The sequence below is a fragment of the Protobothrops mucrosquamatus genome, unplaced genomic scaffold (genome assembly GCF_001527695.2).
Source record: "Protobothrops mucrosquamatus isolate PMUCROS unplaced genomic scaffold, P.Mucros_1.0 scaffold10, whole genome shotgun sequence".
NCBI classification, from domain to species: Eukaryota; Metazoa; Chordata; class Lepidosauria; order Squamata; family Viperidae; genus Protobothrops; species Protobothrops mucrosquamatus.
The window spans coordinates 3,584,350-3,603,714 of NW_015386397.1; the positions used below are offsets into that span (position 1 = coordinate 3,584,350).

General features: G+C 36.0%; 1 protein-coding gene across 1 annotated transcript; it reads left to right on the forward strand.

Moving 5' to 3' along the window:
* The first annotated feature begins 1,370 nt into the window (after nucleotides 1-1,370).
* On the forward strand, nucleotides 1,371-7,237 carry PRR15L (proline rich 15 like). The gene is made up of 2 exons (XM_015810440.1): nucleotides 1,371-1,599; nucleotides 5,464-7,237. Exon 2 carries the CDS (start codon nucleotides 5,490-5,492, stop codon nucleotides 5,811-5,813), a length of 324 nt encoding a protein of 107 aa, XP_015665926.1. The 5' UTR covers nucleotides 1,371-1,599; nucleotides 5,464-5,489; the 3' UTR covers nucleotides 5,814-7,237.
* The last annotated feature ends 12,128 nt before the right edge of the window (nucleotides 7,238-19,365 follow it).

Below are 19,365 nucleotides of genomic sequence, written 5' to 3' on the forward strand. Positions count from 1 at the left end.
ATTATTATTAAAAAAAAAAAACCAGTTAACCTTGCCCAGTGTTACAGAGGCCTAAGCCCCAGCATGATCTGAAGCAGAGCACTTGGCAGTCCAGATATGTCTCTGGAGGGAATTTTTTTTCTCCTTTTCTTAAAATCTGCAGGTGGAAAAATTATTTTAGGAAGAAGTTTTTCATGTGATCAAATCAGTTTAATATTCATTTATTTAAAAATGAATTAATTCAAAATTAGAGGTTATGGTTATGCCATTGCACCCTTCCCATCTACCTTGAAGCCTTTATTATAAAAACTTAAACTTCACTAAGACTTTTATATTACCCGGAATATTCAAGGCAAGTTTCCAAAGATATTTCTTACTCCAGTTTACCAATTCATGAATAGAACTATGTGATTCATCTCCAAATTTTGTCCTCAAACATTTTGTTTATTGTAATAAAATATGATCAACAGGAGGTTTACATGCTATGCTGCAACTATAAATACCTATCACATTATTTTTCATTCTTGCCTACCTATATTGCTGGGTGATTGGAAGGATAAAAGAAGTATCCAAAAATAAACATGTTAAATGGAACTAGAAGTCACAAAGCAAGTATTTATAAAACACTTGTTCACATGTGTCATTTATTATTTGATTACTGTAATGTAAAATTATATGTACAGTATATGTGACTGAAAATGAAAACTCATAGAAGAATTTTTGTGAATTTTCAATTCTTCATAGTTACCATGTTTTTCAGTGGTTGATTCCCACATTTGATTCCTGCAGAAAAAAATAAACTAGCCATTTTACCAAAAATTGACCTTGATCGGAAATTATCTTCAATAAGTTGAAACTGTATTATGAATGAAAATGGGTCTTACCTTCCTGCAGAATAATAGTGTCCCCATGTGAGAATGTGCACCCTGCAGGACCAGTCACTTATCGGTACAATTCTTTACAATGTTTGGTGTTTTAAATTTTGCCTTGTTAATTCAGTTTGGATTATAAAGTCTAAACCTCTCTCGGCATGTGCATTCAGTAATGCATTTATTGTCCATGGTTATCAACATTTATTGTCCATGGTTATCCACCTGAGGAAGTAAAGTGTTTACCTTTTTAAAACTTTGACTCAGTAAATAAGTCTCTAAAGCTTCATGGGATACATTTTCAACATCCAACAGGGCTCAAATTCTGGAATTTAACTCCCCCCCTTAAATACCACCTTTCCTTCTCTGCAGGTAAAGTCAAATGGAATTGCTCTAAGAGGTCTCAGCTTAGATTTCCCTCATCATGAATATTCAGATCTGTCCCTGCTCAGCCACTGTTTGCTCCTGTTTACTTTAGGCAGGAGTGGCTCAGTCCCTGGTTAACCTTGACATACAGAGGGAGGGAGAGAGAAGTGAAGCACAAATAGGTATGTGGCACTTCCACACACCTGAGATGTGAGAATCACATTTTTACTGGTTGCCAAAGCCAACTCTGTCAGTTTTGCACAAAAGTAACTCAACGTCCAGCTCAGTGTCTCATTCTAGCTCACGTCTTCTCCATATTGGCCTTTGCCCACAAGAGTTGAAGATACTGTTCAGTGACGGACAAATCAGACATCAGACGAAGCAGGTATGTTGTTAATGGCACTTTTAAGGGAAGAGGGGAAGGAAACTCACTCCACACCTGGGAACACTGTGTTTTGTAGCCTTCACAAATGTTTAATTGATCACTACCAACAGATGTAAAGATAAAACGAGTAGAACTTCAGCGGGCAGAGTTTTGAATCTAGATGGGACAAACACATGTTTTCATCCATGATTACTCCTAATCTCTGGATGATCTCAGACCGAAATACAATTTCTTGCTATAATCTTTTACAGATTGTTGTAAGCAGAAAATGAAGAAGGAACAAGTTTATTTGGCTTTCAAATAAGATAGGAAAAAAAAAAACATCTCAGATGACCCACTGAGTAGCTGTCTGTTTTGCATATTTCACTTTTGCAAATCTGAGTAACTGCTAAAATTACACTTAACAGAGAGATAGGGTCTGATTCTTTAGCTCAGACAAATTGATAAAGTTTTGAATTTCAGTTCTCATTCACCTCCAACCAAAATGGCAAATTACAAGGGATTGTAAGAACTGTAGCCCAAAACGTGAAGGACATTAGTTTGCTCAATTCTGTCCTAAGTATGTCTTGATACATTTATTTACTTCACTACCAATTTTAAAAGGTGTCCATTAATTTGTGAGTTTTAAAAATCCTCTTTCTGTTATTCATGTAAAACATTGGATTAGAGTTGAATATTACCATGCCATTCCAGCTCAGAGGTCAGACAAATTGATAAAGTTTTGAATTTCAGTTCTCATTCCCCTCCAACCAAAATGGCAAATTACAAGGGATTGTAAGAATTGTAGCCCAAAACGTGAAGGACATTAGTTTGCTCAATTCTGTCCTAAGTACGTCTTGATACATTTATTTACTTCACTACCTATTTCAAAGGTGTCCATTAATTTGTGAAAATTAAAAATCTTCTTTCTGTTATCCATGTAAAACATTGGATTAGAGTTGAATATTACCATGCCATTCCAGTAAAAAAAAATAAATCTGGCAAATGAATCCTTCCTGCTCTCTTTTATATAGAGAAAAGGAAGGAGAAAATGAAAAGATACATCTGTGCAGAATACTTCAGTTTCTCTTAAACTGCCTTGCTCCCAATCTGTTAGATTCCTCTCAAGGATGGATGAAATCAAATGCAAAATGCTATATTGGGTGCCCAAAGAAGGGCATATCTAACACCTCTGCTCCATGAATTGTATTGGGTTCCAGTTTGCTTCTGGGTTCAATTAAAGATGTTGTTTATGACCTATAAAGTCCTACATGGCCTAGAGCGAGGCTGCCTACAGACCCAGCTTCATTCCACTCAGTCAGGCAAGGAAGGTATGTTGCAGCCCCCCTCCTAATCAAAGAACTCTGACTGGCAGAGTTTAGGAAGAGAGCCTTCTTCATTCTATGGAAGTAGTTAACATTTGGTGTGAGGACATGGTAGATAATTTATCTAGTCATTTATGATTCCCAATAAAAGATGGGTTATGGACCCCACCTTCCTTCCTTTCCCCAACCTGCTACCCTCTATGTTGGAATAACTCCCATAATTCTGAGTTAGCATTGAAGTCTAATATATTGGGAGGCATTACTAGGTTGATGGACAAAGAGAACATGAGTCCAAAAGAAAGAAAGAGAGACAAAGAGAGAGAAAGAGAGGAAAGAAAGAAAATAGAGTAGATGATGTGCTTCAGAGAAACATTAAATGTCTTAAACATGGTTTTGGAGAAGTTGAAGATTTATAACAGCATATTTGAATCTGTAACTTAGTGACCAAGCTTAAAAATCCAACGCATCTGGAGGATACTTGGTTGGAGAACGCCAGTACTGTGTGGTATAATAGTTAAGGTGTTAGACTAGAGGTTACCATTCATCTATGTTTCTAATATCTCTTTCTGGTTCCACCTCTGAGATGGAGAATAAGGTTGGATTTTAACAACTCCCACAGAAATCTATGGACATAGTGAATGGGCTCCAATATAGGATATACATGGGATGGGAGAAAGACTGCCTTTCATCCTTTTTGCGTGGCTCACACGGAATAGACAGGCCTTCAAACAGGATTGAGTTCAGTCTATCTTTCAAGAAGGTGTTGTCTATTTGTAAACTATTATCATGGTATCTTAAGCTACAGAATCCTTAGATCATACACAGGAAACAAATGATGTTTTAATGTAGAATAAACAAATTCACTTATATATAGCTCCTGCCCTTGCTCTTGATCTGAGACAAGAAGTTACACCTGAGATGAGCAGAAGCTGAAAAATAATAATCAATGCATAATAATAATTTAAAGGCATGGACTCTTTAAGTTGAGTTCTCCTGCTGACTTAATAAGCATCACATGCAGTTTTCTTTCTTATTCCTTTTTAAGGATTTTTTTCAATATTCCACAGTCTAGTCTTAAAGTATCTTGGTGGCCTCCCATCCAAATGCTAATCAGTCACTTAGATGGAAAGAATAAAATTTTTTATAGTTCTTAATGGACATTTTTTTCTGTTCAGCAAGAAGATATAACTATAGCCTATTCTTCTATTATCTTTTCCTCTTATCCGAGGCTGGCCCATATAGATCATTTAAGAGGACTCATAAGACACACTGGTATTAGCACTTCAAGGTACACCAGATTAGGAAACCAAAGTCACGCATTTTTATTAGGTTATAGAAACAGAATATTGCATGTCTGAATCTCTCTTCCCCCCCCTATTATTGTGAGAACTAGGAAGAATCTTGTTGGAGATGGTTTCTCAATTCTGGCCCAGACTCAGACTTCTTTTATCTGACTGTTGTTTTGATTGTGGCTCTTCCTCCTATTCCTCAAGGTTATTCCTTTTTCCCATTACAATTGGCTTGAGTTATTTAGCTTAGCATAATGCATGAATTCAATCAACGTGGTTCTTGGGAACACTGTAGATTGATCAAAAATAAATGTGGCTTAGCAAAATGTATGGATCCAAGAACAGGAATCTGAGAAGCACATTCGCAAGTTCCTAAGCATCACAATGAGCTTTGCTCTACCTACAATGCGGCATTTATATAGTGCATTTGAATTTTTCAGAATGATAACAATAAGTTCATGAACAGATGGATGAATTTAGGCAGAGCTAAGACGTATACAAATAAGATGAGCTTCAACAAATATTTTCCTGCTTTAACACTGATACTTTAACAGTATGTATACTGTGTCTCTGCCACCATCAGTGGGGAATAAACAAAATTAGGATGTGAAGCAACTGAAAACAATTAAAGGAAAAAAAAGATAAGGTGCTCCATGTTTTGAAGGGAAAGTTTAAATACAGTATTTAGTTTCCCTAACATTTTTTTTTGGGGGGGAGGGAATTAGGAACATGCAAACCAAGTAGGCAGCATCTCATCATTTCAGGTACTCACTGCAAGGAATATATGTAAGCACTATGGTGGTTGTGGACTTCATAAAGTTGTCGTTAAAGCTGACTTTTAAACTTGCCCAGGAGTTGCCATTCTCTGCAGGTGGCCCTGGTAAAGAAACTATCCTCAGTTTAAGTCTCTCCCTTCAAACTGAAGCTTCAACATCTGCATCTAAAACATCAAAAATATCTGAATTTTTTCCCATGTACATGGAATTTGATTTTGTCCTCATCATCTGCATTACACATTTTCTTCTCTAAGGCACTAAAGCATAGGCACACATCAAGAAAGTTCATAGTTTCTTATGTTGTCCATCTAACTTGCATAATTTATTTTTGGAAGGGAAATAGGGATTTGGGGTGAGATGTTTATTATGTGTACATGAGGAATATGAAGCTCAGAATTCTAAATATGGTCTTATTGACCTTTTTTTTGGGGGGGGGGGAAACTAGCCAAAACACAAGATCATAACAGATCTGTACTTTTTTCTCCCTTTCCGAAGGGTGACTGATCCTTCCTGTTGGCTCCATGGCAGAAAATAATTATAGCTGGTGGAAGTTAACCTTCCTCCGAAAGAAAAAATCAACTCCAAAGGTATTGTATGAAAGTCCAGATATTTACGGAGTGTCCAGTGATGAGACTCTACAAGAGGGCATACCAGCAGATGGGAGCAGCGGAAGCCACAATGAGCAGGAATTCAATGCCCGGCTAGAGAAAATTGTGGACAAAAGCACCAAAGGGAAACATGTCAAAGTTTCCAATTCTGGACGCTTCAAAGAAAAGAAGAAAATCAGGGTTACTTTGCCAGAAAACCCCAATTTCTTTTCTGATGGGGAACGGGACGAAAAATAAGAGCCAAGTGAAGGAGATGCTTATGAAAAGCCCTTTTTTGATGACATTTCTCTGCTGAAGAGAAGCTGATGATGACACATCAGGTTCATTACATTTGCTAATGAAGTTAACGAGGGAGCCATCTGAAACTCTAGGATAGGGTCCTGATTTTCATGTGAAGTTTTCAAAAAGGATGAACTTTACCTATGTTTTATTTTGTTTTCCTCTTTTTTAATTTAAGAAATAGAGTGGTAATATTTGCATTAAACACAAGCTTATGAGGAACTTATAAATGAGAAAGGAAAATTGAGACGTAGAGCGCAGAACAGGGAACATACACAATATTGCTAAATTCAGATCAATTACCCCTCCTTAGCTACCTTGTTAACCTAATCAAAGTAAACAGAAAATGTTTGTTTTTGCCTCTCAGGTCTGCCCAGCTCCTGGCACACTTGGGCAGCTTCTCTGATAGGCCTCATTGGTACTGGCACCTGCTTTCCTCTTCCTACCCTCCTCCCTGCTGTCAGCTTTCTTGCAACAGCAGTTGAAACCGACCACTGAAAATTATCCAAACATTCACTCACCCCGATTCACCTTGATATAGTCTTGTTCTAAGTCACAATAGAAAATACTACAATGGGATTTTTTTTTTACAGATTTAGTTGCTTCTTCTAGGTAAGCTTTGGTGGCCTCTTAGATATCAATAAAGCCGGTCAATCTGATGTCAGCACATGGAAAGATTCTTATGGCAGTTCATACAAATCTTTATTTTTAAGAAACTTAAAAACAATTTGATAATTACCAGCAGTCAGCATGACCTATCAAAAAAATATATATCTTGCCACATGAACCCTTAGCAAAGGTTTTGTCTGGATAGAATCCTTAGATTGAGGGAATGCTGGAGATGTAGTTTAACTTAATTGCAGAAAAGCACTTTAAAAAACAGCCCATTATATTCTGCTTAGCAAGCTACTTGAATGTGAGCAGGATGGTGATTACATACCTGACTCAAAAATTATTCTCAGAGCGGTTCCTTATCGAATTGGAATAAGGTATCATGTGGGTGGGGAAAATATCCTAGGTCTTGTACTCTCAAACATTTTTTATTCCTTGGGTAAAGAGGCGAAGAGAATGCTTTCCTGAATTTGCTGATGATATAAAACTGGATAGGATATCTTTCAAAACAGAAATAAAATTTGGTAGTTTATATACAGTAAAAGAAATGAGATAAATAGATCAATAATATTTAATAGAGATGATTGCAAAATTATTTTCCAAGGAAGCAAAAATGTTATGGATAAATTGCAGTACTAATAAATTGTAAATTGAATGTGGGATTTGGGTCAACAATGTGATATGCCTATGGGAAAAAAACCAAAACCAAAAGGCAAGTATAATTTTAAGTAGCATATACAGAAATACAATTTTTAAATAAAAATTCTACTTGCACTTTGTTCTGCATTTGATATGCCCACTCTACCTTGAATACCGTGACTAGTTTTGGGTTCTGATTCAGGCAACACTTTAACACTTTAAAGTATAGCAATGAGGTGCTGGGAAGAGAGATATAATCAGATATAATCAGTGATTTTCAAACCATTGGACATGTGGACTTCAGCTCCCAGAATGGAGCTGAATTTGTGAATTCTGAGGGTTGAAGTCCATATATCATGAAGTTGCCAAGTTTGAAAAACACTGGATTAAATGAAGAGGGATGGTTATCTTCGAAAAGAAACCAACAAGAGCTATCATGTTTTTCAAATACTTGACAGGATATAACATAAAACAGAGCACTGAATAATGGATTTAAATTACAGAAACAGAGATTCTGACTGAATATGTATGAGGGGAAAAATAACTTCTGAATTGTAAGTGCTGTTTGACAGTGTTTGACATTACTCAGAGAAGACGTGCCTCCCCTTTGTTGGATGCATTCAGGTGAAGATTAGATAAATAATCTATCAGGTGAAGATTAGAGAAAATCATCTATAATTGGGATAATGAATTGGAACCTGTTGGTTTCCATTGTGTGGCTCTTGAACTTGATGGGTGTGGACAGCATAACTGTATCAGTTCACCAAAAAAGGAAGAGATTTTTTTTCTCTAGTAATTTTGAGTATAGACTTCAACTTATGATACACTACATAATGAAGCCTGTTCATAATGGTTGTAAGTCATGACAATCATTTAGTGAGTTGGCCATATAACCAATACAATTTTACAACTTTTTTTGTGGAAATCATTAAACAAACACCATGATCATTAAGTGAATCAATGGTTTACTATGGGTTCAGTTTTACAAAAATCCAGAAGTAAATGAGGGTGGAGGTCCGTTCTCTGAGTTTCTGGGTTGGTTTCCAAACATTTTATTACCAGGTTAGGTAACACCTTCAGCACAGTTTAAAGAATTCCCTAAATTCTGCTAAAGATGTTATTTAGCCTGGTAATGAAAGATTCAGAAATGGATGCACAAGCTCAAAAAGCGAACCTCCATCCTCATCATACATCCAACCTACAGATATTTGCCACCAGAAGTAAATGCCAGTTTTCAGCAAAATTGTCATAAAACATAATTATGTGACCCATGAGATGCTGGAAACAGCCATAAATGGGGCCGTGTTGTCGAGTACCTGAACTTTGATCCCATGACTGTTGGAACTTTGAATCCATGCCATACATAGCTCTAAGGTGTGTCCATATAACTTTAAATGATCACTAAGTAACTGATCATAAGTCAAGGGCTATCTGTATATTATTAAGCTTTCTGGTACATAAGCTGCTTAAGTGTGAAGTCCACAAACCCAGCTGCTTAGTCCGTACTGTGCACAGCAAAATATATACAATCCTGTTTATGTTTTGTATTCCTAGCAAAAAAAGGAATACTGATTTTAATGCATGCCACCAAATAAATAGGGTCATGGGGATACTGGCCTCCAAATATATAAACTTGCACTCAGATAAAATGGGTGAAATTATGGTCACACTTTTATGTACGCCACGGCCAGTGCTTTTGTAGGACACAATGACAGCATGTCTTAGACAATAATAGCCAGGTTTCATATAACCCCTAAGTGATGTGATTGTTGGTGTTGTTTAAGACAATGTGTGAACTGAAGCACAGTAATTTATAAACCATGCTTTATAGTTCAGCATACAATAGAAAATCAACCAATAGGGGTTTATTCAATAAACTATGGCTTAATACAATATATGAACCCAGTCACTATGTGACTGAGATTGGTAGTAGGATCTCGTAAGAAGGCAGATATATGCTTTCATTTTATTTATTAATCACATTTATAGTCATAGAAAATGAGACACTGCTATGGGATCCCACTAAATTTGTTTGCTGTCCTGTAGTATGATGAAATTTGCTATTCTTTCTCCAATTTTTGAAGTAAAAATTTAACTACAAAACCTGTTGGATCTAGTCTATAAACTGGGAAGAGAAGGCTCTTGTACTCTGCATCAGGTGGCAGAAATGCTGGATTTGTCCTGCAGAATTACATGGATCAGATAAAAAATCAATGTGCAATATCAATGTGCAAATAATATACATCTTCAAACTCATTAGCTTCTTATATTACTTTTTATTCAGACAATTATTTATATTGGACCACCTCCAAATGTGATTCAACAGATTATCAGGGATTTCTATCAATGGCACATAAAAAAGAGGGAACTGTAAGAGGTCAATTGGTGCCCCATTAAAATTCCCCTAACTTTGATTACAAAGTCACCTTTTATGACCTTCAGTTTCCTTTCTAATTCCTTCTAGTACAGCATTGTTTTAAGCTGTTAAAAGATTACATTGTTTTAACATCTCCTTTGATTTACTGGCTGGGGATATTCTGGGAGTTGAAGTCCACCAAAACTCTGGTTTATACCAAGGATTCTTGAAACAGAAGCTGTTTCTCTTCAGCTCAAACTGAACAGTAATAATAATAATAATAAAGTTGGAAGGGACCTTGGAGGTCATCTAGTCCAACCCCCTGCTCAGGCAGGAAACCTTATACCATTTCAGACAAATGGCTGTCCAGTCTCTTCTTAAAAACTTCCAGTGTTGGAGCATGCATAGCTTCTGGAGGCAGGTTGTTCCACTGATTAATTGTTCTACCTGTCAGGAAATTTCTCCTTAGTTCTAGGTTGCTTCTCTCTTTGATTAGTTTCCATCCGTTGCTTCTTGTCCTGCCTTCAGGTGCCTTGGAAAATAGCTTGACTCTCCATGTAAAAAGATTTTGTCCTCCTCTAAAGTATAATATATTTTATTAGCTTCCAATCATCAAAGACTACTTCTTCATTTTGTACCACAGTATGTCCAAGTTTGGATAGATTGTGGGTTTTTTTCCTGATGTGGGAGTGAAAATTCTGAGGTGAGGGGGTTGGTGCTGGACTGGCTGTTCCTTGTCATAAGAATTCTACAGAAAGTTAATTAAGAACTTTATATTGTAATTCATTTCCAGAAATATAAGGAATCAAGAGTAGTGTTGTTAAATATAAGGAATCAAGAGTAGCTTACTTCTTGTTTTTATCCCTCTCACTCTGTAACTCAGAACTCTTTAACACTACCTAGAATAACCTCTTCAGAATTTCCCCATTATCTCTTTTTAGGTATCAGCTGGGATAATATTTGAAAAGAAGATTTGAACATTTTCCTATGCATTTATAAATTCGGCCTCAAGTTTTATTTTTATTTCATATTCACATCTGAAATTCCATTCCCTATGAATCATTTCAATGACAAACATTAATTTACCTCTGATTGGGTAATTCTGATCCACCAAATCAGCAGAAATGCCTTTAAAATATTTGCTTGCTACATACATTCAGCTCAAGGTTGTTCTTTTCCCACATTTACTGCAATAGCCTTCAGACTATTTCCTTTTAAATTTATCTAGCAAGCCACATGAACTTTAGCTGTCAACAATATTAATAACTCATCCATCAACTGCATTTTGCACTTGTAAAAATTACAATTTTGATAAACTTTGAACAGCAGTTTTGTTGAACTCTGTAACAGTTTGCCTTATGATTTGGCAAAAATCGCCTGCTATGTAATTTGTTCCAATTGTCCTAAATGGATTTATGAAGCAAACAATTAAAAAGTGACCTATTTCATCAGAATTATTAGTGCAAACTCCAAAATCAGCTGTTTTTCCAATAAAGGAGAATGTTTGTATCTCAGGATTGAAATGAGAGATCCTTGATGCTCTCTGAGCTTGGTTGTTTTCTTGCAGACATCTCATTTACCAAACCACAACATCATCAGTGCTGGTATGGAGTGAGGTGTGCTCTCAATGTATATATCCAGGGCTTTTTTTTTGTCATTGAATGCCCAGAACAGAGTTCCGGCACCTTTTTTGGATGGAACCTTGTAGGGTAGGCAAGGCAAGTTGTATGACGTGTGAGTTCCGGCACCTTTTTTTTTTTTTTTAAACAAAAACACTGTATATATCTATTGACTTGTCCCACCAAATTTTGGTGGGAGTGGTCTTGGTGGGGTTTTTGAGGGGTGGGTGGATTGTTTACTGTTGACTGGTCTGACGGCTCTTTGATTGGGATATTGTTCTCTTCTTGACAGTTGATCTGATGTTACTCTTGATGTTGATCTATGCTCATCTAGCTCTCGGTTGCTTTTGGAAGGTATTTTGGTCTTTTTGCTCCCTTTTTTGGCCTGTTGATTATGTCTTTTGCACAGCATGTAAATGTTGTTGGTCTATGTGCTTATTGATGGTTGAATTGTGAGAATGCCAGGCTTCCAGGAATTCCCTAGTGTTTTTGGACTTGGTTTGGTTAGAATGGTCACGATTTCTGTAAAGAACTACTGTACTTTAAGATTTAAGAAAATTATATGGAGAGAGTCAGTATGGGAGCCCCTTGATGTGATGGTTAAGGTGCTGGATTAGAAGTGGAGAAACCCAGTTTTAATTCTCTCTTAAGCTGAAAGTCAGCTTGGTGACCTTGGGCCAGTCACTTCTCTCAGCCCAAAACAAGGGCTGGCTATGACAAGCTGGCTGAAAAACAAAACACCTGCAGTATTCATCAGGTATTGATGACTTTGCTGTACAAACTGAGCAAGTTTGGTACAAACAAGTAGACCCTGCACTGAGTGGGACAAATGTAAGAGGAGAGGAGGAGGAAGAGAAACATAGTCAAGGATGGCTGCACTTAATTTCAAGTCCTGCCTTAAATTATACCCCACACTGGAGATGCTCAACACATCAATATTGCAATTATCTACAGGTGGCAATACGTAACCAATCTTACCCGATTTCAAAAACAGAAGCCAGGTTGAGCGTGGTTGGGATTTCAACAAGATACTGCCAGGAAATCCTAGACTGCAGGGAAATTGAAGTGTGACGTAATTCCTGGAAGAAGGCAAGGGAATCACATCCTATGATAGCTATACAACTGGTTTAATTCTTATAACAATGAAAGGGAAGAAAATGTCAGTCTAATGAAGCATGTATAGAGTGTTTTTCTGTGAACAGGTCTCACATTTCTGTCTGCAATTTTCAGAATTTCTCCACTGAGAAATAGCAAGAGCTGTATGTTTCTTACTGATTTGGCAGGGGATGGTATGGCATGGCATGGAGGGACAGTGCTGATGCTAAAAAAAATGGAATGGATTGCATTCCTATGGATATATTTGTATGGCAAGCAGATGTCAGTCCTGAGTCCTACGGGAGAAGGGCGGGGTATAAATATAATAAAATGAAATGAAATGAAATGAAGATGATGTTCTGTAGACTTTGCTACATTCTGATGGTTGTTTGGATTTTGGCAGCCCAGTTGTAGTTGCCCGTAAGTGTAATTATAATCTAAGTTTCGCAAATCTGCCAAAAGTTGGTGCAACATATTAAGCCAAGTGTTTTTTAGGAGCATGGTTTATAGCTTAGCACAATCTAGGAACCTTCCCCCCTAAACAATCATCTGCTGGTACTAATTCTGTGTCACCATAATACAGGAGACACTGGGCACCCAAGCTCCAGTCATTTCTTATACTTTGTAAAATATGTTTTAATTTGCTCACTCACCCTACTCTAATCAAAAGAGGCTACATTTCCAGGCAGTAAAGAATGCGGATGGACTCATTCTAGGACAAAGCAATCTCTTATTTTAGTAACAGATAACAAGGAGAATGGGAAATAAAGGAAATACATTTTCCTTGGGGCAAACTTGGATACAATTTATGTCTGTGTTAGAATGTCATACAAAACACAAGTACATACAATGTAGTCTTTCTTCATACTGAAATATCCCTGCTTTATTGCTTGTTCATTTGAGAAATGAATGCACCGAAGTGTTTAAAAATAGGCTCTTTATGTAGCTATTCCTTTTTTGGATAAGCACTTATAAAAGAACTTATTTACTTGCATCTGAAATTATCTTCCTACTTATTTCCCTTCTCTGTTTTGATCAAAAAGCATCTAGGCTGGGGTATCAAACTGCCGGTCCACAGGCCGGTTGCATCATATGGAAGCCACGCTCAACCCAGCTCCAGCAATGAAAAAAAGTCACGATACGTCACGACACGTCACATGACACGGCGAGTTTGGCAATATGGTTCTCAATATGGTGCTCTTCCGTGGTCACATTGGGTGAAGATAATGACATTATTTCCTGTTCATTTACAGAAGGCAGTGGTTTAGGCAAGTTTATTTCACAGCCATTTCTCATCCTGCTAAGAGAAGACAACTATTAAGCTTCTGGAAGGTTTTCTTAGAAATTAAATCAAAAGCCACCACGCCCTCAGCTAGAATCAAGCTATTACCCCAAGGTCTGACAACTATGTTCAACCTTGTGTTTACTTGAAAGGAAATGCATAGGGTCCCCACCCTACCCACTCTTGTCTGGCTACTTACTCCTAAAATTCTTATATTTTCTAATAATCTAATATTACACACGGATTCGCTTTTTTTCTTTTCCTTTTCAAGGAGTGGGAAGGACTGACTTCAATTGAATTTAGAGTAATCTTTCTTTCAATTCATAACAACACATAGATGGGAATCCTTTACAAATCTAAAGTCTATTCTTGTTCTTTTCAATGGATTCAGTCACATGTTCTTTTTTTAAAAGTTTTTATTGATTTTTTCATACAGTTCAAAAGTACTTATTCAACAAACGTGTTGTCTGAGTTTATCATTCACTAATACAAATTGGATTCCTAATCCCTTATTCTTTTCTCCAGCCATTGATAAAATAAGTCCTAAGTTTAAAAGTATTCTGTTTCTTCTTTTTCTTTCAATCTCAAAATAAGTCTGTCCATTTCCGCACAGTCTAGTATTTTTTTAACAATTTCTTCCTCTAGTGGTATTTCTTCATTTTTCCAATATTGTGCGAATATGATTCTTGCTGCTGTTATCACTTATCAAGCTTTTCTGGCACTATACCTAATAAAAAAAGTTCAGGTTTAAAATCTACATGTTTTCTCAACATCTTTTCTAGCCAAGTATGTATTTTTGTCCAATATCTCTTTGCTCTAACACATGTCCACCATACGTGGTAATAAGTACCTGACTTATGTTTACATTTCCAACATCTATCTGACATATTTTTAAACATTTTTGCTAATCTTGCTAGTGGCAAGTGCTATCTATAAAACATTTTATATAAGTTTTCTTTGTAAGAGATTGACATTGTCAATTTATAATTTCTTTCCCACAAGTTTTGCCATTTTTCTAAATCTATATTATATCCCAAAAAATTTGTCCATGTTACCATTGTATCTTTAACTTGTTCATTTTTTATTTTCAAATTCAGTAAAAAATTATATTTTCTTAATAAATTTCTCATCAGAGGTTAATAATATCTGGTCAAACAAGGTCTGCTCTTTGTAAAATCCATACAGTTTAACATCTTTATCATATCTCACTTGCATTTGTAAATATACCCACCATGATAAATCAATACCCTGATTTTCCATCTCTTGTTTAGATTTTAAATTTCCTTCAGAATTTAGAATAACTTTATATGTCCATATTTTTTCAAAACTAACTAAATTTGGATGTACAAATGCTTCCATTGTTGAAAGCCATCCTGGAATTTTCAAGTATATTTTACATTTTATTTTTCCCCGTTAGTAATAGTGCATTTCTAATATAGTGGTTTTGAAAATATTTATGAATTTTATTTTTCCCACACCATTAGAAAGCATGCCAACCGAGTTGCAAGCCATGTCCCTCCAAATACAACAACCTTTTATTTCTAGGAGTTATCCATTTTTTTACCCATGTTAATACTGATGCTTGATAATATAAAACCCACTCTGGCAGGCCAAAACCTCCATTTTCCTTAGCTTCTTGTAACATTTTCAATTTAATTATAGCTTTCTTTCCTTGCTAAATAAATTTCAAAATTAGGGAATTTAAGTCTTCAAAAAAATGTCTCTCGTTTTATAGGTATCATTTGGAATAAAAACAATATTTTTGGTAATATATTCATTTTCACCGTAGCAATTCTTCTTAGCATCAACAGTTGCAAGTTTTTCCATCTTTCCAAGTCAAGTTTTATTTGATTCATTACTTTTATATAGTTATCTTTTTTATCATTGAACATCTTGCTGTCAGGTATATTCTCAGGTATTTAACTGTTCTATCTTTTCCAATAATTTAGGAATCATCTCTAAAGGTTCCTCTAGGATGAATACCAAGTCATCTGCAAATGCTTGCAATTTATAAGTTTCACCTTTTATTTCTAGGTCTTGTCTAATATTTCTATTTAAAACTTCCAAAGTTAAAATAAATAACAATGGAGATAGTGGACATCCTTGACTTGTGCCTTTTCTTATATCGAAGTTCTCTGTATAATCTCCATTTACAATCACTTTTGCTGTTTGTTTGTGATATATTGTTTCAATCATATTTATAAAATTTTGTCTAAAGTCCATTGTTTTTAATTGTTGAGTCTAAATTGCCAGGAAACATTATCAAATGTCTTTTGAGCATCTAGAAATACTAGTGCCACTTGTTTCTCTGGATGCATTTCATAATATTCCAATATGTCCGTTATAACACTTAAATTATTTTTTATTTGTCCCTTTGGTAGAAATCCATTTTAATCTGGATATATAAATTCAGTTAGAAATCTTCTCAGTCTCTCTGCTATTATTAAAGTAAAGATTTTATAGTCTGCATTTTTTTATCTGTGTCAGATCTCAGTCCTCTTTTGGTATCAAAGTAATATTTGCTTCTATCCATGTATTTGGGAGTTTAGCCTCCAACAAAAGTTCATTACACTTAATGTATCTTGTAGACATTTGTACAACTCTGGTCCCGGTGGTTTTTTTTATTTTTTTGTCTTCTCATAGCCTCTGTCAATTCCATCATTGTTATTTTTTCATTTAACATAGTTTTGAAGTTTTCTGAGATTTTTGGTAAATTATTTTTTCCATATATTGAATCATTTTCTCCCATGAAATTTCTTCTATATCATACAGTTTTTCGTTAATATTCTTTAATTATCTTTTTTATTTCTTCATTTTTGAATTGTGAACAGCCTTTCAGTCACTTATATTCAAGGCACCTGACCTGATTACAAATCTCCCACTCAGATATAAAATGCCACCTGTGTTTCTGCTTCACAGATCCAATTACACAGGGACACAATAACTCAAGGGCAAATGTGATCTTTATAGCACATGTCACTGTTTTTTAATTGTGATTTTACAATTTAAACCTAATCTTGCAAAGATTAGTTTTGCTCCAAAGTTCTCTTGTTAAGTAGAAGTTGGTGATGAAGAATCCTATGGTCAGATCCAAGAGACTGAATTTCCAGCTAGCATAAATTAGAAAAAGATTTTCCCCCATTAAAATGAGATTTTTTAAAAAATCTGTCAAATTTCATGACAATAGGGCTGAAAGTCATTAGTTGGGCCTTTAAAGATTGCTTTTTTTTTCTGAATTGCATCTAATCCCATCAAACTATCAAGAAGAGGGGGTGGGAAGCATTAAATTCCCCAAGTTACAGAATCCGATGTCAACACTACTAACTTCGAAAGTTTTTGCCTTGACAACCGTTAGACATCCAGTTTAAAGAGCCATTCAATTAATCTACATTCCTACCTAAAATATGGTACCATCTCCCAACCCCATAATTGAAATCTTTCTTTCCAAAGTAGCACTCCCTTGGTATAGAGCAGAGGTATGGACTTCATCTCCTTGTTAGCCATTCTGGGAGTTGAAGTCCACACATCTAAGGACTCTGAGATTTGGGTGGATAAGTGATAAATAGGTCTTTTTAAGCCTTAAATTTAAGGGGTTTGAAAGAGAGCAGAGAAACCTATTACATTTAAGTGGGGGGAAAAATCTCATCTGGGTTTTTTTGGGGAAGACATATTGGCTTTATTGTATTTAATCAATCAGCAATTAATAAGAGATAGCATTAAGAAATATGAGTATTTGATCCAGGACCAATTGGGTTTAATTTTGGAGGGATGATTTTGGATTGAAGACATGGTAAATTTTCTATGAGTTGATTATATTGGCAGTTTGTTAACAGAGAGTTTTGGAATTATAATTTTGTCTTTTTTCATTATTATTGATAATTTTTATTACTTTTATATTTCTATATATTATTCTTATTACTATTGCTTTTACTGTTAACTATTTTGTTATTGATATATAGATGACAGGCTAACAATTTTTAAACAGATTTAGTAGTTGAGTAGTTTAAAATTCTTTTGGCCTGTTTTGTAATGGATGGATTAACATCGTTGTATTATATTAATCAGCATTCAGTTAGGGAGGATGTTATGTGCATATATTGATCTTTTTTAAGGCCCTTTTTAAATGTTTGTTGTGTTTTTTCTTTGTCTTTTTTAATGCTTTGGTCTTCTGTATTTCAACTTTTCTTGAATAAACTAAATATTATTCTATTCTTAAAGTCTCTGAGATTGAGAAACATGATATATTATCCACCCTGGTTGGAAGGGACCTTGGAGGTCATCTAGTCCAACCTCCTGCTCAGGCAGGAAACCCTATATCATTTCAGACAAATGGCTGTCCAGTCTCTTCTTAAAAACTTCCTGCCAAGGTTCTGATAGACAAGACAATTCCAGTGTTGGAGCATTCACAACTTCTGGAGGCAGGTTGTTCCACTGATTGAGGAACCAGTTCTCAAAATTTTCAAGATGAAGATAGGGGGAGGCAGTTTGTCTGGGGAATTCTGGGAGTTGAAGTCCACATCTCATAAAGGCTGTGAGACAGAAATACTGATATGGAAGAACTACAACTTTCAAAATGTGAAGTTGAAGGTCACCAGATTGGGGAAGGCAATATCTCTTCCCACTATGACAATCCCCTAATTGCTTGGCAGTGCTGGGCAAAGACAAAAAAAAATGTTGTAGCCCAATTTTGGGGAACTCAAAGCCTGAAAAAGATTCCCCACTGAGCTTAGTTCAAGAAAAAATGTTGACCTATGGAAAAGCTGGCATCACAGCAAATGACTCAAGGTTCACACCCCTCTGTAAAACACAAACCAATTCCACAGGCAGCATTTGCACAGCTAGACTAACAAGTGATTGGCTTGTTTGTGTTCCTACCTGTCAGAGTACAGCCAATATGTTCCTTTCTAAAATCAATAGCACTTGGAAGCCATGCAGTTACTTCCCAAATTGGAGCCTCTTTTGCAAACCCCAATATATAATGAAGTGAGAACTGCTTCCAATTGCTCAGCTGCTTAGTTGTTCTGCACATGGGCAGAGGCAGAGGTTCCATCATTACTATGAATACACGACTGACTTGCAAGTTTCAGGCATGGTAATGAGTCAAGACGCCAGAGGCTAAATGAGGAAAGTGGGTATCCAGGGAACATTCCACAAAGCAGGGGACTCACCTGAGCTTTAGGGAATCCCACCATTCACTTAACTGCAGGAGATCCTGATTCATGATTAGAAAACAAAAGAGCAGTGACTGAGAAGGCAAATACATTCCAGAAGCTTAGCAAGGGCAAAAGGTTATCACAGCTACAGTTTCACTGGGATGCAACCCAAGAGAACCGATACTTGAACTGTAGGCTAGAAATCTCCTTCTAGCACCTCCTGGTGGAAAACAAATTTAAAGCACTCTTTTACTCTTTTTCTCTAAGGAAGATGTTATCAAAATAACCATTTTCTGTATTTTTCTTTTCGGATCTCGCTTTCAGAACATTCTGTGAAAACACAAAAAGCATTGCAGTTGTTCCATCCTTTTGCCTTTCTCAGGTTCCAAATTCCAAATTCTATGTGTATTTTAGAAGACAGTTTAAAGAGCTGGAAGTAACAACTTGATTTTTGCCCTTCATACTGAACTTCGCCAAATGGGTTTCTATAATTGTGGGAGAGGTGGCTGCATCCTCCAGGAGTTGGAACTGGTAACTTCTACCAGCTGCCTGACATTTTGGAACTATTATGCTGCCGAGATTCTGAGACCGCTCCTTAGTAGATAGATGAATAGATAGGTCTCTTTAGAATATAAATAGCTTGCTTATATCAGGTAAAACCATTTATCCTTCTGTTCCAATATTGTCTTATTCTTACTGGCAGCATTTCTCCAGAATTCTGCATCAGAAGCATTAGTATCACCAGCCTCTATGT

What these genes read in the sequence shown, in the direction of transcription:
- PRR15L (XM_015810440.1), top strand. Translation starts at nt 5,490, where the DNA reads ATGGCAGAAAATAATTATAGCTGGTGGAAGTTAACCTTCCTCCGAAAG.